The sequence below is a fragment of the Rhyacophila brunnea genome, unplaced genomic scaffold, assembly GCF_057557595.1.
Source record: "Rhyacophila brunnea isolate RB1 unplaced genomic scaffold, BYU_Rbru_1.0 scaffold_12, whole genome shotgun sequence".
Taxonomy (NCBI): Eukaryota; Metazoa; Arthropoda; class Insecta; order Trichoptera; family Rhyacophilidae; genus Rhyacophila; species Rhyacophila brunnea.
Genome location: NW_028232774.1, coordinates 19,483,721 through 19,509,151, shown reverse-complemented (window position 1 = coordinate 19,509,151; position 25,431 = coordinate 19,483,721). Strand labels below are relative to the sequence as shown.

Genomic DNA, 25,431 nt, shown 5'->3' with positions numbered 1-25,431 from the left:
TTAACTTAATTGGCTTAACTATATTATAATGTACCTATATATGGAAACTTTGCTGGTTGCAATAATTTTTCATTATTATATTTTAAATTTTTGTAATCAATATGTAACTGTTTGTTTCCTTAATAAAAAATAATAAAAAAAATAGCACCACAGGCGTTATTTTTCACTATTAGAGCAAATTTAAGATTGTGTATTTATCTCATTTATCTGGTCGACCCGCTACGCCGGGCCCTAGGCTAGAGCCCTGTCAGCCTCCCCCCCTTGTGGGGGCCATAGAACCGAGTCTAAAAGATAAAAAAATGAAACACAAACCTGTACGTAAGTCCACGGTCTCTCATCGGTGAAGAAAGCCACCTTTTCAGGATGCTTATCGGTGAGCTTCGAAAAATTCTTGGCAACGGTGACGTTTCCTCTGTCGTATGTCCACAGGAGATACGTCGCTTTAACCATGCAGATGATCATCCTGTGAAATTATAATAAGTGCAATGTTTAGTAGGTACTTTCGTAACCAGTCATGTACGTAGTCAAAGTGCCACCCTTAGCCCAGTCGCACATTGAAACTCGTCATAAATCAAAACTGGGCGCATTGTTGCATCTTTCTTCCGTGCGCATGTCACGCCGGGACTGTGACGTAACGCGGCTAACCAAACTGAATAGCGAAGTGCAACATTTTGGTATTATATCTGCGCCCCATGTCGGGTGAAATTTCTTTCTTGCGACATCAACTGTTTTTTTTTGCAAACTAAAATGTCGCATTCGACGCAGTTATAGGTATTCGACGTGTTGTATTCGAGACGAGTTTAGATATGCGAATCAGTTTTAACTGACGTAAACAACCACCCACTTCCATTTTGCCGTAATTTTGCTATAAATTCATTCATTATAATTAATATGGTTTAATAGATTATTGTTATTATTTGCGTCAGTACCTACCTACCTACAATTTACGGTTTAAAATCCTGTCCCATTTCCACTGGCTTTTTGAATTCACACGCTTGAATGAGCAACGTAGGCGAAACAAATACATAAAATACACTTCTCGGGCGCTAAGTCCACAGGAGGGGGCGGGGCGACGGCGCGCGCGTCATTTTTTAGAGCGGCACGACTAATCATTTTTGTTATTGGTCCTATTGATAGATAATGACATGCAATATTTCACTACTTCGATACTAACATAGGCACTGCGAGAGCGTCTGATTTTTGCGTGTATTGAGCAATCCCTCGTAAGAAGCCCGTCGCGAATTCCACACCTCGCCACTCCTTCTCCCGCGGGCTTTCTCACTCACAGTAAAAAAAAAGTAAATACTTATTTGCATTCTTTTCTCAATTTTCCACGCCTTATAATCTGCGACCATAAGCAGTGCATATCCTGCATATCCTTACGGGACATCGTAAAAGCTGCCTGTTGGGTGGAGGTAAATGATAATCTAGGTCACGGTTCAATATTTATATGGGTAGGTACACTTTATTATCTTCCACTCTACTATCACAGTGAATTGCGAACTCTATGATAATTTTATTGTAAATATATTATTTACCATTCATTCTCGCCTCGCCTCATTCACTGTTCAATGTCCTGAGATTGTAGGTCTGGGAGTAGATGGCTTCCGACCTTTAATAATTGGAGTTCGAGACTTCTCCAAATTAAAAATACTTCCATAAGTATAAATAACAAATTATCTATCGTTAGTTTTTTATATTCGCAAACGCAATATCTACTCATTGACCCGAAAAATGTTAACCAACTATAACTGATAGCCTTCATATATGTAAATATAAATAAACTTAGAACTTTAGATTGATAGGCAATATTAATTAGGACAATTAGTTTGCAGTGTTTAAATAGAAAATATTAATTAATAATCATAGCAATTAATTGAGTACCTACTTTAGAATTAATTCCAATTAGTTTAATTTTAATTAAGTAGGTATAATGAGTTATTATTAACAGAATTATCCCAATGGATAGGGGAGGGGTATAGGTCAACCGCAAGGGACTTGACTGCCCACATGCGAATCACAGAAAGCCGCCCTGTCCTCTAATTTAAATAGGTTCATACAGTTTTGTACGCGTAGAAAAACTATGGTATCCTAGTGTAAAGCACTTATCCAATATGGTGAGGATATCACACATTACTTGGCTACCATGAAAGGGGATCGCGATCGATGAATGCCTCATAATAATATTAATAATAGTGCTGGCAACGGATTTATTTTAAAATACTGAAAACACCCTTAATTTTACTACGCGAAATCCTGGTGATCTGAGGAATATTATTTGGGAAACGCTGCTCTAACGTAGGTACTCTCTTCCATTCGACGCCCTTTACAATAAGTAAAATATATTATAATAAACCATTTCTTTTATTGAACAAATAATAATTTAATTTAATAAAATAAATAGTTTATTATTTATTAGCAAGTGCAAATACGTTATAACTAAAAATTTGGAGCGATCCGGACGTCGGTTAGTAATTAAGGCATTTAATTGATAACCACCCTGATTTAATACACAAAAAGCGATAGCCAACGGTAAGCATTGCATGCTAAAATCTACTAGTAGTTAAATTCGTCGTAATTAAGTAGGATGTCCGTAGTTTAATTGGAAAAGCACATTAACGCGAATCCTGTGGTCACAGGTTCAAGCTCCATCGTGCGTTGTATTTTTTTCAAAAATGATTTTTCTAATGGTTTCTAGAGTAAGATGTTAAAATATAATATACTATTATATACTTACCTCAACTGTAAAAACACATTTTTATTACAACCCATTTTACCTTTCGGGTTACCTACGGACAGGATATGTTAAATTGAAATAATGTCGGTACCTAGGTAGTTGCCGATGACAAAGTGAACATAATAAAATAACACGACATTGTCGAAGGAATCTAAAAGATGTACGCACTACGCAAGTAATGACAACAAAATATGACATTGTGTCTAATAAAGAGTGGAATCGCTGCGCGAATTATTGCCAATTGAAATCACCAGACGGACTATATCTAGACCCGAGAGTGAAAATGTCGTAAATGAACATCGCAGATTAAGCGTGGCAATAAATAAATTCTTGTCACTATTTACATTTGTTATTAATTGTTTGTTTGGCAACAAAAATAAATAAAAACCTATTAAGTACTTTATTTTTTCAATAACCTATTAAAATGATACTATGACGGCTAGCCATTACAGCTATTTCCAATTTTGTTGAAATTAGTAAGAAATACTAATAAATTAGTAGTAGGTACCATCTAAATTCTAAACAATTGAGTTCTTGAGATTCTTACATTCACCGTGTTTCTGGCTAATGGCATATCTTTTATTCTTTGAATATTTATTCCTTGTTTTCAAATAGATCGAGGGAGCATTTTAATTACGCTTCATATAAACCCCATCACTGACTGGTTTTATATTTTTATTATGTTTGAGTCAAAATAACAAGCAGCTGTTATATTTGAATGATTGTCGGTAAATTTAATTAGGTTTGTTGATTAAATATTTTTATTTTTAATTACAAATCATTTTTTTTTGTTTGTCCTTAATTTTTAAAAGGGGTGATTTATAATTTGTTTCATAATACCGTTTTACTGACGAGGTTCTGAATAAAATTGTCCTAGAATACAAAATACACATGTACTGATTTATACATAAACCTAAATGATAACAACATTGTTGGCTGCCACATTAAAAATATTTGGGTATACGGGAAGATGAAATATAAATGAAGAGTCCGGAAATATTTTGCGTAAAAAATGAATTTTTACCTAAACCGTTCACGTGCCGGCTAAATTTTCGTACGTGCCACCTCTGGCACGCGTGCCATAGGTTCGCCAATCCATATCTAATATATATAAGGTAAAACGACTATTAAGTATCACTCTGATTTAACCATATCTCAAAGATACACAATTTATTATAAAACAGCGTAAAAATAGCAAATAAACAGGACATCGATGCGTTTAAATTCATTTTTATGACGTGACGTTTTTCACTTACGACACTCACACTCTCGGATCCGTTTAGATACACTGTATTGCTGTGCGAGTAGGTATCTATGGAGCTGGATAAACTGAACGGTAGTGGTTACGTCAGAGCTGTATATTAAGTTTAGTATTTTAAGAAGAGGTCCAAAAGCAACGTCTTCCGCAGTCCACTCATCCATTGATTCATTGTCCACTCGACTAGACGAGGTCGCAATTTGTAGTATGGACTGAAAATTGCGGTACTAAAATTCACGGAACAGCAGAAAATAATTGAGGTGTCTATTTCGAAAAAAAAAAAACTGTCACCCTTGTCACCCTTAGACAATAGATAGCCGTCACCAGATATGGCGAAAATATAACAAAAAGACATAGGGGAACACGGGCGAAAATTGGACCGCTGAGGCATAACGAAAACCCCTGATTTGGCAAACGAAATTGACTTCCGACATTTAGTAGCTGCTATCGACGTTTCGATGTTTTTTTGTCAGGTTCGATTCGGGTAAGACATTTTCTAACGCTAAGCGATGGTGCCCATAGAACGCGTCGAGCGGGCGAAGTCGGCGTATGAAGTGTTTATTCATAACCATAATCACACGTCTCTCGCCGCGCATTACCCTTCACCTATGTAATAAGCGGCCCAAGCAGCACAAAATAATTATTATTACAGCGCCTCTCATAACAAAGCAATAAAAATATTATATTATTTCGGGGCTTGTAATTAATATTTACGACGACATTATTCAACCAGCGATAAACTGGACACGCAATAAAATTAAACAATGACTTCCCTGTTATTAAATAATTGCTTTTCGCCCGTCGATCGACGTTGCTTCGAGCAGCGTAATTTTGGTAGCCGTGTTCAATGAATGGACTTCTTTGTATTTTCATTAAATCGTATCGCCGAGAAGCGAAAAACGGTGACTCATGCGGCAGGCGGGGCGCAAGGCATCGTCAAGTCCAGTGGGCGCTGGCGTATTTGATTACGTTGTATTTATGATGATTTACGCGCCACTTGTAGAAATTTTGCGCGAGCGCCGCACTCGCTGCGTCAATGGGCTTTAGGCGTAAAACCCACTTAACGCAGCAAGTGTGGCTCTCGCGCAAAATTTCACAAGTGGCGCGTAAATCAACGAAAATACAACGTAATCAAATACGCCAGCGCCCACTGGATTTGACGACGCATTATACGCGCCCGCCGCATGAATCATCGTTTTTTCGCGAATCACCGCTTCTCGGCGATACGAATGAAAGAAAATACAATGGAGTCCATTCATTGAACACAGCGAGCAAAATCACGCTCTGGACGGCGTCGTCGATCGACGGGCGAGAAGCAATTATTTAATAACAGAGATCTCATTGTTTAATTTTATTGCATGTCCTATATTTCGCTGGTTGAATAATGTCGTCGTAAATATTAATTACAAGACCCGAAATAATATAATATTTTTATTGCTTTGTTATGAGAGGCGCTGTAATAATAATTATTTTGTGCTGCTTGAGCCGCTTATTACATAGGTGAAGGGTAATGCGCGGGTGGGAGGGGGCCTACTCAGTAGTGAGCGCGTCGAGCGCTTTCTTGGTGGGCTTTATGCCTTATGCCTAATATCCATTTAGGTTTAGCAGTAATATATGTCAAAAGCCTTTTCTGGCAATACAGATAATTATGTATATTATAGCATTAGTAGATTGACGTTGCTACCTATGTGAGAATTTATTAAAAAGTATATTATTTTAAACAAAAAGATTATGGTGACATTTTTTATTTTGTTTATGGTAATCATAATATTATAATTCTTTTTTTCTTTTCTTTGACCATGACAAATATTTATATGCCATGTATATCACGCATAGAGGGGCTCTATGCATGGAATAACATATTATATTAATGTAAAATACATCAAATGATTGAGAAAGTATAGGCCATAGGCGAATATAATAAGATCAAAATATGGGCCTCCACAGAGTGGAGGTTTGTGTTAAAATATTTTTCCATTTACGAGAAATGGATATTAGCCACTTGCTCAACCTATTAGGTCCATACTCTGACTCCAAACAAAAATTGAAAAACAATATGTGTAGGTATTTGTCATACCCAGGATTCGAACCTGGGATCTACGAAATTATAAGCGGATATGTTACCACACATTAATTATTATCTAACCGCTCAGCCATCCTGGGGATCATTATTATAATATAACTGGGGCATAATTTATTATGGGGCAATTTATACAGATATGTCAAAGGCTTTTGACCGTGTATTTCTCATTAACAAAATATGTGCAGTAGGTGGATCTATAAATTTTAGGTATCACTTTTTCAAATCTTACTTTTCGCATCGTTGTCAATGTGTGGAGTATGCGGGGCGTGTATCTGACGTCTTTCAGACTTATCCAGGTGTTCCTATGCAGATGAACAATGACGATGGTGTTTACCATTATTTTATAGTTACTGCGTTTATTATTATAAGAATGGATAAAAAGAAAAAATATCGCTGGTGTAACTTAGGTAATTGGCTATAAACTCGACATTCAAAATTATAGAGGACGACGTAGGAATCCACCATGTTGAATCCGTTGAAGTTAAGCTCACCAAATCAAATGGGATCCTCAGATTACAAAACTAATTTATTTTCATCACTTCAGCCACTCTAAATCAAATGCTGGATGAAGGTATCTCCTTGCTATTACCACTCTGATTCGGTGCTTCTTTTATTGCGACGTACTTCCATTAAATTTGACAGGTATTTTAATATATCGACGGTCTAACATTGACACCTCGTATCAGATATTTCACCTTTTTATACAGGGGAGAGTTAAAATGTAATAAAAAAATCGGTAAAGCGTCAATGACATTGAGCTACTTTACAAGCTGTTTGTTGGCGAATTTAAAAGCAGGCGATTCAGCTACTGCGATTGTGATGATGACACACAAAACTTTCCATTCGCTGAGAAACCAACAAGCTAGCGACTATTTTGACAGAACGTAGTTAGTTTTTTTCCGGGAGATCGCTACTACGCTCTACTGCGCAAACGCAGTAGGCCCACACACCGGCGTGTAGCGTATAAAGTTGACCGGCTTTCAACTTTTCTCGGTAGATTGTTTACAATCTGCTTGTTAGCTTGTTTGATGATGACACTGGGCGACTTTACAGGCAGATTGTAAATTCGCCAACAAGCAGCTCGTATAGTAGCTCAATGTCATTGACGCATTAATCAAATTAAATATTATTATTATCTTGGGTAGAGTAGCTACATTTACTCATTAAATTTGAGACGTCGTTTCAGGTGGCAAAAAGTGATGATAATGAAAAGTGAAAATTATGATTTGAATAATTTTCCCACGCCCCGCTCATCCGCTGAAACGTCAAAACGTCACGACAAAAAAATGTAACTACTTTACCACTACCTACTGTCATCTGTCCAGAATCCAGATGATCTGTTCTTTGAGTAACGTGCCCTGCTCATCTCTACTTCCATATCTTGACGCATTGTATAACGTCCACTATTAATTTCTGTTCTGTTTACAAACTCCTTTTGATCTTTATACACTAATTAGAATCATTTAACAATATTATTGACCGCCTGCTTTTATAATTACTACAACTAATTAAATAGCATTTATTAGGGATTTAATAGGAATGCAAAATACGCATCTGGCGTAATGGCGATAAACCGAGCGTTTGTGACACCGCAAACATCTTGAAATTTCTCATAAAATGACAAGAATATGATTAGTATATAGATGATAGCCTGTTGCATGTTGTATTATATTATATATCGTCTCTGTTCTGGCAGAACACACTAACTGGAGAATACTAGTTTTGAGTAATTTGACTTTGAAGTTGTTAAAATGTTTGAAATGGTCTAGCATGTGAGTTTATTAAGTAATCGTAAAGTGATAACTTTAAAATAAAGACTGTATATTTATTAAGAAGGTTTCCAGACGGTAAAGTTTGAAATAAGGAACATTTTGGTAACTCAATATGTCATTTTTCGAATTAGTGTCTTCTGCCAGAATAGTGACGATATTATCCACAATAAAGTAAATGTAGCACACGATGGGTATGTACCTATAGCATACTTCGTACCTATTATTATTATAGTATGAACTTATGAAGCAATATTTGCTACTTAGTATATGCTAGTTTCAATGTATTTTTGAACAAAATTAATCTATTTTTTTCATATTCTGTCAATTAGCCTATTCTCTTGAATTCCCAATACGACACAATTTTACATATTTTTGTCAACAGCGGTTGACAATACTGACCATGGCATACAACTGAGGTGATGTTATAGTAGGTATATTTCAATTACGTATAATGAATTAATTACATCTGGTATTCCAGTATATACCTAAGTTATTTATGATTCGCATTTTGCACACTGTTTTACCGTAGGATTGCTATTGTGTGTGTACATACACGAGGCCAGCACGCGTTAAAACAAGACTTCTCCAACTATCGTAGAAAAGTTCATGTTGCGATATAGATTTACTATTTACAGACTGTTGAACGGTCGCCATACCATGTCACCCGATAGACCACTAAACGGTCCAGGGCTAGAAATGACCAGATTACAACGATTCGGTTCGTGAAATCCTAGAGACTATCTATCGCTCAATTTCGTGGAAGAAATAAAAAAATGCGTCACATTTAAGGGGGGACATGCTGTTAACGCGCGTGTTTGAACATGTACCTAACCGATTTTTTAACGGTGAGCGAGAGGTTTAAAAGAATACTATTTTATGTAATAAAAATAATTTATGCAGTCATCAAATGTTTAAAATAATTATATAGGATAATTAGGCTTCAAAATTATATAAATAGATTATCTACAACATTTAAGGTATGTCCAGGATCATGCTTTGAAAATAGAAAAAAAGCTCAATTTTGACCCACTCTGAGCACGTCCGAAAATTTTTGTCAGATGCATGGTAAAAATAATATATTGTTGACATGTCTTAAATCCCTATTTATACATGCAATAAGCTATTGTGTTATTTTGCTCCAAATAGTTCTTAGGCGATTTCAATTTGAATACTTACAAATCGTGGTGTCTATAAATGCCCTGGTAAGGATACATTGAAAATAATAGTACCTACATAATACATATTCGTACCTACGTTTTGGTTATTTACATTAATTTTACTATATTAGACACATAGACTATTTGTTTTTTTAAAGAAGCGAAATCGAACCCCAGAATTGAGGTTCCGACTATTGATTTGATCAAACTAGTGCTCAAAATGTAAATTTTTACGGACCAGAGCGCTCGATAATTTTTAGAAAATATTAACAAATTTATCTAATTTTGTGTAAGTATAGTAAGTATACAAAAATAAATGAATAATATATAAAAGTCAGTGAATTTATTTGCTGAATAATAATTTACGAACCAGAACGCAATATTTTTTTTTCACAAGAGGAACGAAAGTCTCGGGGATTCCATGAACCGGAACTGCGTTCCGGTACGCTTTGGTTCATTTCGAGCCCTGGATTGAACCGAAGCTCATTATTTTTTTCTCTATATTTTAAATTTTATTTGATGTTGTTTAAATTTCAATAAATAAAGTTAAATCTCTATCTAAATTCTAAATGAACCGTCTACGGACTTACCATATTGGAAAAATTTAAGGTTAATTTTTGTTGCTGTTAATTATTAAATATACACTCAACACGAAATAACCTCGTCGTGTCTCTCTGCTTACAATTATTTTTCAAGAAATTATGTATTACTAACTCAACTACACGTGCACAAATAATTTGAGTCACGTGGTAGGTAGACCAACAACAATCGAATATAGGTATGCACACAATTTTTATTTTCCTTTACTCTCTTTTATAGATGAGTTTCAAAAATTAGAACATGGGATAGGGTAAATCATGGCGACGCGTGATCATGATGCTTGAAAAATACAGAAAAACGACATTAGGTACCTACACTTCATGTCTTCATGCTTGGAGACTAATAGCGCCTGTATACGTGCATGGATTTACTGACACCAATAGTGCATATTTTACACTATCGTGACAATAACTTACTGTGTACACATAGTGCTGACTGTCTCTCCAATCTCATTCCTCAAGAGTGAGCGAAACGCGATGTTATCATTTTATGGTACTCTTTCGTACTTTTTGACAAATCAGTCAATCTGAAAATTTGTTCGTAGTTCGTTTTTCTGCCGGCAGGTTCGCCAATATCGTTCTACTGCGCAGGCGCAGATCGAAACAAATCGCTGTCGCATGAAAATTCAGCTTCCAAACTTTCTAGATTCATGCATGCAATCTTGCCAACTGCAGAATAATACATGTTTACCCTTAAATTTTCTTACTGTCAACAGTAAATCCATTCACGAGTAAAGGGGGTATAAAGCTGTACAGCGCCTGTACACGTGTATGGATTTACTGGCAGCAATAGTGTATATTTTAAACTATCGTGACAATAATTGTTTGCACGTAAAAGTACTGACTGACTCTCCAATCACATTCTTCAAGAGTATGCAAGACGAGATGTTGTCATTTTATGGTAAGTAATTTGACACTTCGTAAAAATCGGTTAAACTCAAAATGAGTCTCCGCGGAGTAGTTCGTTTTTTTGCCGGCAGGTTCGCCACTATCGTTCTACTGCGCAAGCGCAGATCGATAAAATCCCAACTGTCGCATGCAAATTCATAAGCTTCCGAACTTTTTTGATTCATGCATGCAAGCTTGCAACTGCAGGATAATACATGTTTACATGTAAGTACATTTTCTTGTTATGTTCGCGATAATACGCACTGTCAGCAGTAAATCCATGCACGTGTAAACGGGGTGTTATTGTGAACATAGACCATACAGGTAAGAATTAATTTAATGAATTATTTTTTTTAAGAAAATGTTGAACATTCGTCGTAAGAGTTGGTGGAATAATGTCATTGGATACTGTTTTCATAATAAGTGCTTTATCCAACGTTCGTAAAGAATCTATATTATTACAGACTCGTACAACTAGAAATAAAACACTCAGTTTAAGCATAGTATAATAAACGGAACAGAATAATCTTATTCGATTCACCCACTTTGGCGTCTGCTTATATTTACCTTTTCCAGACGATACGATATAGTAAGATATTTTCTTCGTTTTGTAGAAAAAGGAATTTCGCTAAATAATAATTTTATGGGTACCTACCCTGTTGCCCGCGAACCTGCTGCCCTAAGACTATTTCCAATTAATCCTGTGTGTGTTTGTAATTGTTCCAGAAATATTAATATAGGTTTAATTAAAAATAAATCGTTTTCTTTCAAATTATTTAATTAAATAATGACAACCAATATTGTTGTGTTTGTAATTATTCCAGAATCATTAATATAGGTTAATTAAAAATAAATCGTTTTCTTTCAAATTGGTTTAATTAAATAATGACGACCAATATGTTTTCTACACTAAAAGAAATCGAGATTGGGTTATAAAAAAACTTTAAAAAGGTAGGTTACCAACCGTTGCAGTTTATCCCTGTTGCGAATTCCAGGTGACCCACAAACGTTAATATCCCGGAGTTTTAAAGGACATCGATCCGTTTTCCGAACCGATACGTAAGTATCACCTGGCAAGAGTGGGAAATTCTTGATAGGTAAGAAAGGCTAAAACAACGTCAGAAAACTGACCCCTAGATGAATTTGGAAGGAAATTAAATATGAAATAACATAGTTAAGGAGCCGTACACATAATATGACGTCACACGCCTTTGGCTTTTTTTTTTTTTATATATTTATCCTTCAAACCTCTTCTTGTTTTCATATCCTTTTATATTTTTTGTTTACTTTGTGACGTCATATTTTCTCTGACCCCCCCCCTAGAGTGTGACGCCATAATATATGCCATTACCCTTAGCCTGAAGAAAACTTTGAATCCAAAAAAAGAGGAAAGCGTTCTATATATTTTTTATTATTTTACACTTGTCCCAGAATTGTCTCAGAAAAAAGTTGACAACCTTACCGCGACACCTTTATCATAGATAGGAGTAATTATAACCCGAAATCACAAATAATGGTTGGTCATGTGGGTCTATTCTATGCTTATCGACCGCTAAAGTGATAAAGTGATAAATAGTATCAAACTTAGGGTAGGTTTGTATCAAAATATTAGCACTTATTGTAACAATTACACGAAGCTGGTTTTTATTGTTGCATTAAGTGCGATATTTTAACAGCAGCAAGATATGTGCTGTTAAAATATCGCACTTATTGCAACAATAAAAACCAGCTTCGTGTAATTGTTACAATAAGTGCTAATATTTTGATACAAACCTACCCTAAGTTTGATACTATTTATTAATTTAGTGTTCAATAAGTATAGAATAGACCCACAGGTCTGTCTAAGAGAACCAATAGTGTAATTCATTAGTGCTTCCGGCTATTTCGGGATGAACTATGATCGCAGTCTGGCAAGATGATCGGCGTCATATAAATGTCAAATGTCGGTCGGTGGCATTGATAACATCAATGGTCGGTGGATATGACCCGTCATAGCATAGGGAAGAAGCGAAAGGTAATCTAGAATTTGAATCTTATGAACTCTCTTGGTTCAGTGGTGATATAAGGATATATGTTTTCCCAAACTATATCACAGATTATTTTTTTTATTTTTATTTTTATTTATTAAGGAAACAAACAGTTACATATTGATTACATAAATTTAAAATATAATAATGAAAGGTTATTGCAACCAGCAAAGTTTCCATGTATACATTATAATATAGTTAAACCTAACAAGATAGAGAGTAAGAATAACATAAATATAAAGAAATTACATGAGAAAAATGAGGAAGAATAATGAATAATTAAATTATATACTTACAAAAATATATATATATATATATAAGTATAAGTATATATATCTATTTATACAACATTTTGGAGAGAGCGCGTTTAAATGACATAGGTGAATTATTAAAAGGATCAACGGTGGAGAAATATAATAAACAAGAACGCCGAATAAGAGTTTTGTGCATAATTAGAAACGCTACGACTGACATTGTACAATGTTTGGTTTCGCGTAAATCTTGATGGACAATAGAAACCCACCCTTTCGAGTAAGTTTAGCGAGTCAACAAAACCATTGATAATTTTAAAAAGAAAATATTGATCAGATATAGAAAGTACATATGAGAAGTAAAGTACCTTCAGAACATCAGGTGATCTGAATGGTTTAGAGATTCGAAGAATAAAACCTAGTAATTTTAATGCTTTATTGATAGTTTCATTGATATGTACGTTAAAATTCATCTTATTATCCATTATGACACCCAGGTCACGTATTTTATTTATTTTATTATAGCCAACGACCCCTTGTATTCCCTCGAGGACCACTAATGTCATTAGCTAACTACATTCACGACGGTCTGACATGTTTATTTTTATACAAAAAAAAAACAGCAATACATTAATATTAATAATTGTATCAATGTGCTCGGATAAACTTATAACTACTAACCCATCACAATAATATGTTTACGTGGCTATTAATTCGATCCCTATTGAACTATTTGAAACAAGGCATGAACACAAACTAACCATAAGTGTGAGTGAGAAAGCATTCGGCATGCGTAACATCTCAATATTGGTTGGAGTAAGATAGAAGGTATATGAATAATCGACTTAGAGTAGTTAGAAGTGTAGCCGGTAAATATTGGTTTGACTTTACCTTAGAGCTAAACCGGAAGTCCGTGTTGCTGAAATATACAGTTTTTTTTCGAAATATTAAGTTACAGGTCAACATTTTTATTTAATTAAAAAAAAAGATGATTAACTGTGCTGTGTTTAAATTTGGTAGCCGTACTGGAAGCAAGACGAATGATGGTATACTGTTTAATAGGTAAGTTAATGATAATAAAATCGAGATTCTACTGTGAGCCATATGCTAATAAAACGGCTTCGTATAGCCAGATAATACCCCCTCTTTTTAGTATTGTTGCTCTGAGATTTGAACTAATAAAAAACTAATAAAAACCGAACGAAAATACTTCTTCCGCAGTAAACCTGCCACGCGCTGGTATAGTACGTGAAGTGATTGCGAGGCAAAAATTTCAGTTTCCTTAAAGGCCTACGTCATTCGTATGCATGAGTAAAATCGCCTTTCCACGCTGCCGCTACATATTTTTAGACGGCGTCTTTATTTCTTTGTTGTGCCTGTTGTGTACCAATCAGTGGAACGTCGATAGATATATTACGGCGAGAATCTCATAGATGGTTTTGCGAGAAATGAGAATTCTCGAAATTTTGAAAAATTAATTTCTCAAGATGTCTCTATGGCAACGTCTAGAAGCGACCGCCTCATCTCCTTCATGGAAAACAAATACCGCAAAATAAACAGTTATTCGCAATGAAAATGCAACGCGCGAAATCAGCGATCTATAAATTTTATGAAATTATTCGTCTGTAATCGTAACTAATATAATATACTTACATAAAATAGCTAATGCACTATGGAAAAAAATCAAAAGATTATACCTACATTAAAATAAACTGAATAGGTATAATCGGTTTCTACTAAAACCATGGCCCCCACATCCTGAAGCGGCCCCCCAGGCTAGGATCTTTGGCGCCCCCCCCCCTATCTATCGCTAAGGGTAAAGTCGGTGTGACGCTTTATAGTAGTGTTTTCTAAATGGTGTATTCAGTAAAATTAGGGTGTATTTTTTTAATACATCCATTTAAATTATGGGGTTGCCGAGTATCGAGACACAATGAAAAATTGCATCACACAACCATAGGTATATTTTAATATAATAACACTATTGAAGTAAAATAGCGCCACAGGCGATTTTTTCACTATTGAAGCATATTTGTAATGTGTGTTTTTCTCACATATCTGGTCGACTCACCACGCCGGGCCCCTTCTGAGCCCTGTCAGCCCCCCCTTGTGGGGACCATGACTGAAACTGTTGGGTTAAATCGCATTTATTATGCCAAAAAACAGTTATTTGCTTAGTGTTATCTGGCGTTACTATAATGTCTAATTATTTAATAAATAAATGATTAATTATCAGCGTCCAAGTAATACTATTATTTCCCTATGTCATGTTAGATGAGTTATGATTTTGTAACCAAGGCCATGATTTTGAAAGAATGTCTGATATTGGTATTGTATTAAAAGAAAGTTTCGCTACTGCCTGTACAGTGTAGGTACCTACACAATTTTCAAATAAACTGTAACATCAATTATTGCTTTTATTGTCCAATACTGGTTATGTTAATATTCCTATTAGGTGCATTACAAGTGCATTAATTATCTATATACCTTCTTATTAGATATTCAAAGTATTAGTGAGATAAGATAACTATGGAATTAAATTATATTGAGTCAAGTCAAACAAATTTAATTGTTTTGTAATTATTATGTAGATGGTGTTAAGTGTAATTTAAATAGGTGGGTATTAAATTTAACTCAGTCAACACTCCGACGAAAATTACTATTATTTTTTGCACAAGTCTGTTTGCTGTAAGCCAGGCGAGAACAGCGGCAATATTCATAGCCGATTTCGGCAAAATTCATGAATTCAAGAATGATAACCTAACCAAATATAGCCTAAAAAAAATCCAATACCTATATATGATATTTTCAAAATGTGTTACAGACAACAACCTTATTTTTATATGAAATACAATTGACAAAAAAGCCTACCGTATATCCCTGGGCATAGTTATCACAATAATGCTTATCCAGTATGGCCGGTTTCCTGTCACCAAAAATCCGGCTAAGATGAGGGCCAACCCCTTGAAGACTACGCCGATTGGGGAGATTACCAGCACCAGCAAGACGGCCGCGACTCCCGCCTTAGCAAAGCTTTTCCCCCCTTCCAGAGTATCGAATGTCTCCATTTTGCGTTTTGTTCATACACCCATGGACACCTGCTAAAACAGAAATACTAATTTGTAATAAATTCAATATTGTATATTTTTTTATGTTATAGAACCGAATTTTTCAGTCACAGTGTTTCTCTAACTTATAACGTGCGAGCACCCCTTTAGAGTATTTTCTTATATTCCAAGCAACCGGTCCAAAATTTTCTGTTGTCGTGTACATGGTATTTTTTATACGCGGGTGGTTTAGCGTAAAAGGAAAAAAAAACTATTAATAATATTAGGGCAGATTTTATTTATTTTTCAAGATAATAATATGCTCTTTCGAACACACCGGATCATCAATAGCCATTATCATGAGCCCAAGATCCTCAAGTGCCCCCCAGGCTACGATCTTTGGCGCCCCCCCTATCCATAGCTAAGGTAAAGGACAGCGCCCGAAATAGAAAATTTTACGAACCGAAGCGCTTGATAATTTTCCGAAAACATGAACATAATCTAATTTTATGTATATTTCATAAAAAGAAGTAGGTATGATAGATTTTGTATTGTATGGTCCATCTAGTTCAGATTGAGCCCGAATGGTATTCTGTGGAACCCAATGATTTCGCGAGGTAAAATTTAGGGTATTTTTGTGATTTTTTTTAGTGTTTAAATAAATCCATTTGAATTATTGAGCTCTCTGCGACTCGGCATCATATGAAGCACTGATCGCCTCCTCATTTTATGGTAGCCAAGTAATATGGGACCCCTTGCCATATTACACACTAACAAAATATAAAATAAAATTCTACATCTGAATTATATCAATCATCATAATTCATAATAGGTACCACATCAAATTGCGTCGCACAATCACATACTTATTGCAACTTTTGAAGGATTTTTGTGTGTTTAACACACTTAGCTGGTCGAGCCGCCAGGCTAGAGCCATGGTCATTATACCATATTTATTCAAACGATATTTCGAGCTCTTCAAACGAAGCATTTTCGTCATTGTTCACTTCACAATTACCAGAAAACGTCTTTCATTTTTATTAGTCTATTAGTTTAGTTTGTTTAGAGAATAGATTAAAAACCTGACGATAAAAGTGGACCCAGTATCAATTTATTATTAGTATAATCCTAATTTGTATATTTTGACTATTGCAACTTCTGTTATGCGAATATTGTCATTATGCACTGTTACGTTATTAAGACTCAAGGATACATTTTTTTTTGTTATTTTTTTTTTGGTCAGACGTAATATCTAAAACTACGTAATGATCTTTGGTAATTATTGTGTTTATTTTTGCAAGATAGTCGATGAAAAATAATTATCTCTGACCAACCCAAAACATACAATTTAGCATAGTTTAACATTTAAATTATTTTTTTATACTGTTAATACCTGCTTTATGGAAAGACATGTTAATATAAAAAAAACACCATCTCAGTTATAATTTATTCGTTTTTTGTGCTTTTTCCACAAATAGTTTTATTACAAGACCAGTTTGATAGGATAAAACTTTAAACTACAAAATATTTATAAGCAGTGTCTCTTTTGATTTATATGACTTGATGTCATACGTATACGAAGCATTGATATTAACAGGGCCAGGTTTACCGTAACGCTAAAGGGGCTATTTCTCAGGGCCCCGAAACTGTAGGGGCCCGGAGCCAGAAAAATAATTTGAAAACATCTATAAACTAAACCTTGACGCAGAGGAAGCAGCTACCTGCGCGCCAACCTCGACATTAAGTAGGTAGATATTTTCGCAAAAATATAATATAGAAATTATTTGATACCGAGAATCTAGCTAGATATATAGTTAGTGGATGAGCTTGTATAATTTTATGAATTAATTCAAGTTGTCTTTGAACAGTCAAAAAGTTCATAAATTAATTACTTAATCGATTTTTATGAAATTATAAGTAATTTCGAGAGCAAATAATAAGAGTAATAGGTACGACAATAAAAACATATTATTTAATTAAATAATGTTTTAACAAGTTGGATGTTATAGGGGGCCCAAATACGTATTGGCTCATGGTTCCTTCCAGCAAGTGTAAATGCGGCACTGGATATTGGGGGAGAGGCATAGAAATTCATTATAATTCATTATCAAATTAATGCTTTAAACATATTTTAATCGATCAATACCTATCAAAATACAATGGGAAAAATAAAATATATTTTTGTATTTCAAAGAGAAAGCGACAAATAAGAAAAAACGGCTAAAATAAGGGTTTTACTACAAGACACACTTATTGTTCCAAGTAATTTCTTGAAACAAAATTATTGATTTAATGTTGTTTAATAAGTTTTCTTGGAACTAGCATGTCGCTTTTGTCAATTAATTGTAGTTTTAATGTTTTTTTTTCAATCTAAAAAACATCGATTTTTACGAAAAATAAAAATGCACTATTGCCACAAAACAAAACACACTAAGCATGGATAGTAAAATTAATTTACTCAATTCAAATGGCATTAAATTAAACTAACAACATCGTAACAAGTAGTTTTATCAAAGTAATACTTATCATAATTCCATAATCTGCTGACAACAGTCAAGTACCTATTTAAAAATCAAGAAACGGATAAAATAACATAAAAACAATATCAGAGTCCACTAAAATATGAAAAATACCACAAAAGGTTTAAAAACAGGTAGCAATGCAGAATGCAGGTATAATTTATTATAATACGTAATCACAATCAGAGATAACATAACACGTAAATAATATTCCGTATATAATATTAACAAATTTGATGTAAATTTTAATGAAAAACACTGTTTCTTAATTTTGATTATTATCGTACTTATTAATGAGCAAAAAATTCTCTTCGTAGATTGGAATCTTTTAATGTTTTGTTTTATTAGTTTCGATAATTTTGTGTTCCCTGATCTCATCAATTATTTTTTTCCGACCATGTCCGATCCTAATAGGATCATATGGGCCTCCACAGAGTAGAGGTTTGTATTAACAGATTTTAATTTAATTTAATTTAATCAGACATTAATTATAATATCTGATATATTGACAGGAGCGGATTTAAGCTTTCCCCCCTCCCATATAAAAACAGAGGTATTTATTTTATATTTTGAACAAAATTTAACTACCATAAATATAATAAAAACACGCATTTTTGTATTTCTTAAATCGGCGCAATTATTTAATTAATATCGTTTTAGTTTCATTAATTTTGAATGTTCTCATTTTTCTGCACACACCAAGAACACATACTGTGATTATTATATGGAATACCACCAATATCAATTAAATTGATTCTTTTTTGTTAGCCCTATAGATAGATCATAGACTATAGAGGGACCTTGTTACAGAACGTGTTGATTGTTTCCTATTACTTTATTTTTTCTATTGGTTCTGAAGTCTAGGGTATTATATCTTTTTGGCACGTTTGTCTTTTGGATAGTATTCGAGATAATCTATAAACTTTGTTAAAGACATTGCATTTTCCAGAGATGATAATAATTCTAAACCCAATTTACATTGACAATTTCCATTATATTATTATTTTCATATTTTCATGTTTATCATTGCATTCTTTTTTAATTATGGGCCCTTTGTTAGTACGGGGCCCTACTCATGCGCACACACAATATATCACCGGTAAATCTGTCACTGGATATTGAGACTAATCAATCAGAAAGTTGAGAGTAAGTTATATTACAACCCTTGCAAACAAAGTTTTATCAGCCGATTATAGAGATTTCAGAGCTGTTGACCTGATAAGTTTAGGAACAGTGACGTCCCGTGGGGGTAGGAAGATAGAGCGTCGCTTGGGGGCGGCAGTTACTCGAAGGGCGGCAAATCAATGAGAATCATTAGGTATAAATAGAAATAGCTATAAATAGTTTGTTTACATGTTGTACAATAATAGCATAGTAAAATAGTGAGGAAAATAATAAATTTGCTGTCTGTGTATTGCTAAATGGTACAAACCAAATGAGTCATAAATATCAACCAAATAGAACCTCAGACTAATGATTTGGGTAAGTAAGTGTCTAATATAATTACCGTAATTATTCGCTTTTTAAATCTAAATTAAATTTGTATATTTTAGATTTTAGTGGTATATATTTTGTTAATAATGTAACCATAAAACACATTTATTAGATATTGGAGTCATGAAAGGGTGATAAAACATACTATATAAAAAGGAGGCGGCATTCTGGCGCTGCCTAGTGGCGGCATTTTGTCTAGGGACGTCACTGTTTAGAAGCATCTCTTACAGTCTTACACGGTCACAATAATAGAAACATAATACATATTATTATATTGAACATACATAATTTGAAAACATCTTTTAGAGAAAAAAATACGAGACCGAGAGGACTGGAGCCTGTAACCACTGGATTTGCACCAGTGTGCTATTCCAATTAAGCTACCGGGCTACTTAATTACGACTTAAGTAGGATACTTAATTACGACGAATTTAATTAGTACTTCTTACATGAAATGCTTATCAAATTTCAAGAATACCTATTGAATTACCTATGTGTATTTTGTTAATCCCAACAAAATCATATCGACATATTAATCAACGTGTTGAAGTCGGACGGGTTTAGATGTGCGACCCAGCTTAGACTTTGTGCGGGTGCTTTAATTATTATAATTTGTGCCTATGCTGTGCAGCCGTGGTTAATTATTCAAAACTAAAAAAACTGCATGTTATATAATATTGTACCTATAAATGTAGGTACCTGTATTAAAATTATTCGATTAATTGATTTAAAAGTTTGGCCGCATTTGTAATGTAATTCGTATGTAATTTACCTATTACGATTATGAGACAATAATAATTATTGTCTGTTGGTTGGAGAAGGTTAAATAATAAATTGATACGTATGTACGAGTATAATATTATAATGATGGCAGCATTATTGTCATCATCAGTGATCGACACTTATTTCTACATTTTTATTAAACATGAATAAATAAATGCATAAATTTAACAAAAAACGAATGTTGCTTGCTTCAATGATTAGACGCAAACGAATCGTGATTTGTATTATCTAATCACTGTTATTATAATTAATTTATCTTTTATCTACTGAATTCGTTTAAGAGCGATATCTTATTTGATCAAGGTTAAGGAACTCTATTGCGGTATTATGATATATTTGTATGTATTGATAACAACAAGACAAGATTAACTCGTAAAACAGTAATTTTGTTATTTTTGTTATAAATAAGAGACTCGCCAAATTTTTAAGAGTAAGTGTGGTAGTGGGTCGTGTGACATTGGAGTTGGAAATGTAATATAACAAAATATGGAGAACAAACGAAAGAATATAGGTACATATTATTATATAAATGAACGAAAATATTAAAATTATAATGCAATGCTTTCGTTCAAAGACGACATATCCGGGAAGATCCGGCGTCTGGTAGCCCCAGGTCAGAGGTCGGAAAACTTTTGAAACAGAAGATCCAAATTTAATATTTCAAAGGCCATAAAAAATCTACACAATACAGAGTCCACATATTAGTCCTTATTTAGCTTTTCTTCCCGTTTTTTTTATTCGAGCGATCTTAAAATAAAACCTGTTGCTACAATTTTTTTAACCATGTGGAAATGGAAAACTTTACGAACCGGAGCGCTCGACAGTTTTCTGAAGATATTTACATAGTTATCAAATTTTATGTGTTTCATGTGTGTTAGGTCTAGCTCAGGCGGTCAAATTATTTTTACCATGAGACGGTGCGATAATTTTACCGATTTCATGAACAGGAACGGCGCTTCGGTGCGCACCGGTCCATTTCGAGCCCTGCCATGTCCGATCCAAATAAGATCATAAGCCTCCACAAAGTAGAGGTTTGTATTTACAGATTTTTGTTTTCACGAGAAATGGATGTTAGCCACTTGCTCAACCTGTCAGGTCCATACTCTGACTCCAAACATAAATTGAATAAACCAATAAAATGTGTATTTGCCAGACCCAGGATTATCTGGGACCCACAACATTATAAGCCGACGCGTAAACCGCTCGATGATTTTAGTAAAACTTTAATTAGGTAGTACCGAAAGTGTGATAACATACCTTGGTGTGTAAACTCATTTTTTTTATTTTTTTTTATTGTGTTAACTATCAATAAAATTCATGGTGGAACTGCATTGTATTATTGATTAATTCTCAGTTTTAAAATGTCCCTTTGAGGCGGACGAAACCGGTCCAAATTTATTAAATAATAAAATGGAAACTTTGCTGGTTGCAATAACTTTTCATTATTATATTTTAAATTTTTATAATCAATATGTAACTGTTTGTTTCCTTAATAAAATAATCGTTAATAATTACAAAAATATGGTCGTTTCATTTTCACATTCAATATATTTTTGTATGCATGCGCGTACTTACCCACAGTTTCGTTTGCGGCTCGCGAGTCGCGATTCGCCGACCACTACGCCTAGCTAGGATATATAGATAATATAGTCAGTACTCAGTAGTGAGTAGGGAATCATCCTGTATATTATAATTGTGATTTATGAGCGTCCAAATGGCAGATTTCTAGGTCACACAATAATAATTATGCCGCTAAAAAGCGAGGTCCGACTTTGTGTTCCCTAGGTCCGACCGAGGATTGACACGACCTCGACCAAGGCCGTAGACATATACTATCGAAAGCTCAAGCCTACTATAGACCAATATAGGTACATAAATGTATTTTAATTTATAAATATTGGTTTATCAACTTTTGTCGATATACCTATATGCACGTGAACAGCCATTTCTTTGAAAATCGACGCACAGTAACGCCTGGGAGAATTAAATGTAGCTTGGACAGTCGACATCGAAATAAAATTGCGCGCTTTGATTAAAACAGCTTTACGCTACACCAAGCGTCGCTACTCCTGATGAAACAATAAAAACGTTTCCACAAATATGTCTAAGCTGTGCTTGTTAATGAATTCATCTGCACGTGTTTTCCATCCGCAGCGGAAATTTAAAAAAAAAACATGGTCATCTATATAAAAACATTAAAACTATAATATTTACATAGGTATAGGAGTGTTTTATACATTTAAGTACTGTTTATTTCTTTTAAAAGACAGATGAAAAGCCGCTGGTGGTAACTACATTCTGTTATTTGTATGGTGCATTTACACACGCTGCGAAGCGTACGTCGGACGTACGCGACTCACTGTGGAATTCCTCCGCGTGAATTCCGCATGCCCGGACACAGGCAAAATGTACCTATATTACAGGAGCCTGTTTTAGCAAATCATTTCGTAGTTAACATTATACATATTATTACTTACCATAGATAAAAAAAAATACTTAAGTACACATTTAAATTAAAGGTTTCAAGTAGGTATTGACTAAGTTCATTTTCACCGCCCCCTATGTGCTGATTTCAGAATGCATTACATTTTACAATACCTACATACATGCCCCCCACATCCTGAAGCGGGCCCCCAGGCTAGGATGTTTGGCAGGTTCCCCTACCTATCGCTAAGGGTAAAGGCAGTGTGACGCGCTGCAGTAGCGTTTTCCAAATAGCGTACGCGGTAAAATTAAGGTGTATTTTTAGCGAATTTTGTATTTTTAATATGTACATCCATTTGATTATGAAGTTGTCGAGTATCGGCACATAGTTAAAAATTACATCGTATAACCAAATATTTTTAATTATCAATATCATTGAAGTAACTTTTTTACCATTAGAGAAAATTTGTGATCTGTGTTCTCACTTATCTGGTCGACTCGCCACGCCGAGCCCTTCCTGAGCCCGGGTCCCTAGGCTACAACCCTATCAGCCCCACCTTGTGGGGGCTATGCCTACATACAATGATTGAGCCATAAAAGAACAGTGATATTTACAGTACCTACATATTATGTCTTACCACTTACACACTGACAGAATTTGAACAACTCATAAAAATACGTACGCATGTGTTTGAGGATTTTGGGATACTTTGGGCAATGTTGAATATGTACTACATTTGTGAGAAATACGCATACTATGCATTGGTTATTGTGTGACAGGTTTTTAACTGTTTTGAGGCCCTCTTTTAAATAATCTGACGAATGCATTGCGTCATCTGCGCCGCTGCTTACTCAGCGCTCGAAGTGAAAAATGTTACGAACCAGAGCGGTCACTAATTTTTCGAAAAAATTAACATAGTTATCAATTTTATGTATATTTTATAAAAATAAGCGTTAGATTTTTTCGTTATAAATGGCCCATCTGGCTCAGGTGGTCAAGTTATTTTTTCCGCGAGACGGACTGATAATTTTGGTGATTTCATGAACCGGAACGGCGTTCCGGTCCATTTCAAGCCCTGTAGCTTACTTTTAACTAGTATAATAGTTATCTAGCGAAATCCATTTTTATTGTGTTGATTTTTTTTGTGTTTTAATGTACCTTCCTACCTACATGTAGTGTGGGGGCGGTGGCGTTTAGTATTTCACAGAAGAGGGATCGAGTCCCTTTGTGAAGAAATTATAAATTAATATAATTTTTAAATTAGAATTTTTTTTTTTATATTTAACAAAACATACTACTTTATCTGTGAATACAAAATGCACCCATCGCCTTCATACTAGCTTGAAAACTTTGCTCTATTTCTGATTAATTGAGACCATATTATTCCTAAGTGCAGTCTGGAAGTAATCAATTACCAATTAAATTACGTAACATGAGAATAACCGGTCCATAAAACACCACATTTATACAATGCAATCGATAAAAAACGTGTTGCATCCGTAAACAAATAAACAAATTATTGAGATAATAAAAGTCAACTGACACCATTGAAACGTAGATAGATACGAAAAAAAATACAAATTACAACTTACAATTTTAAAATGAGACCACTATACACAGAATCGTACAATTCACACGCGTGCGAGAGAGATAAAAGCTCTCTATTTTACAAACGACAATTTTATTTTACGAGTACGCGCGCTTTTTAGTTATCTCTTTATCAACATACATAACACATAACCAACCTCTATCGTGCGTAAGAAATTAACACCAACTATTACGACTGTCGAAAATTGATAATTATACAGTTTTCTGTATAGAAATCTTGATAATATAGTCAAGTATAATAATACTTATATGATTTACTAATGTTATTGATTTATAATACTAGCGTTTAAATAAAAACATTGAAATACACATATCGCAGATGTACGCGAGCATCCGCGACAAATGCTAACGTTGAACTAGAAAGAAAATGAGATAGTGTGTCATGTCGTGTTGTTATTGTTTGAAGTTTGAAGTTGTGAACGCCCATTCAAAGCAGAGCTGTTGGAACACACATTTAAAAAAAATATGGTTCCAGTGGGAAACAAATAATGTGGTTCGGTTCCTTCACAATATCTATTTTATGTAATATACTTACCGACTTATACCTACAGTCCTGCAAGCATAATAATGAATATTTTATTTTAATTTTGAAAATTGAAAAGTACCTAGGTGATTATACTATAAGATACCCTTGGCCAATGACATTAATATGGACGAATCATCTGGAAAAGAAAATGACACTCACTTTATTGTCGGGTCTGCCGAATGGCATAATCTGTTCTAACGCCATTACAATAAAGGTGATATTGCTATAAATTCCTGATGCTTTTAGTTGGGTCTGCC

At 34.3% G+C, this 25,431-nt stretch overlaps 1 protein-coding gene across 1 annotated transcript in view; it reads right to left on the bottom strand.

Moving 5' to 3' along the window:
- LOC147077878 (long-chain fatty acid transport protein 4-like) overlaps positions 1-25,006 on the bottom strand; it is a 41,764-nt gene extending 16,758 nt beyond the window's left edge. The window contains exons 1-3 of the mRNA XM_085960910.1: positions 24,633-25,006; positions 15,644-15,870; positions 313-463 (exon numbers count right to left, since the gene is read on the bottom strand). Of these exons, the coding sequence (XP_085817036.1) occupies positions 313-463; positions 15,644-15,840 (348 nt within the window). The 5' untranslated portion in view covers positions 15,841-15,870; positions 24,633-25,006. The remainder of the gene's footprint in view (positions 1-312; positions 464-15,643; positions 15,871-24,632) is intronic.
- Between the last annotated feature and the right edge of the window lie 425 nt (positions 25,007-25,431).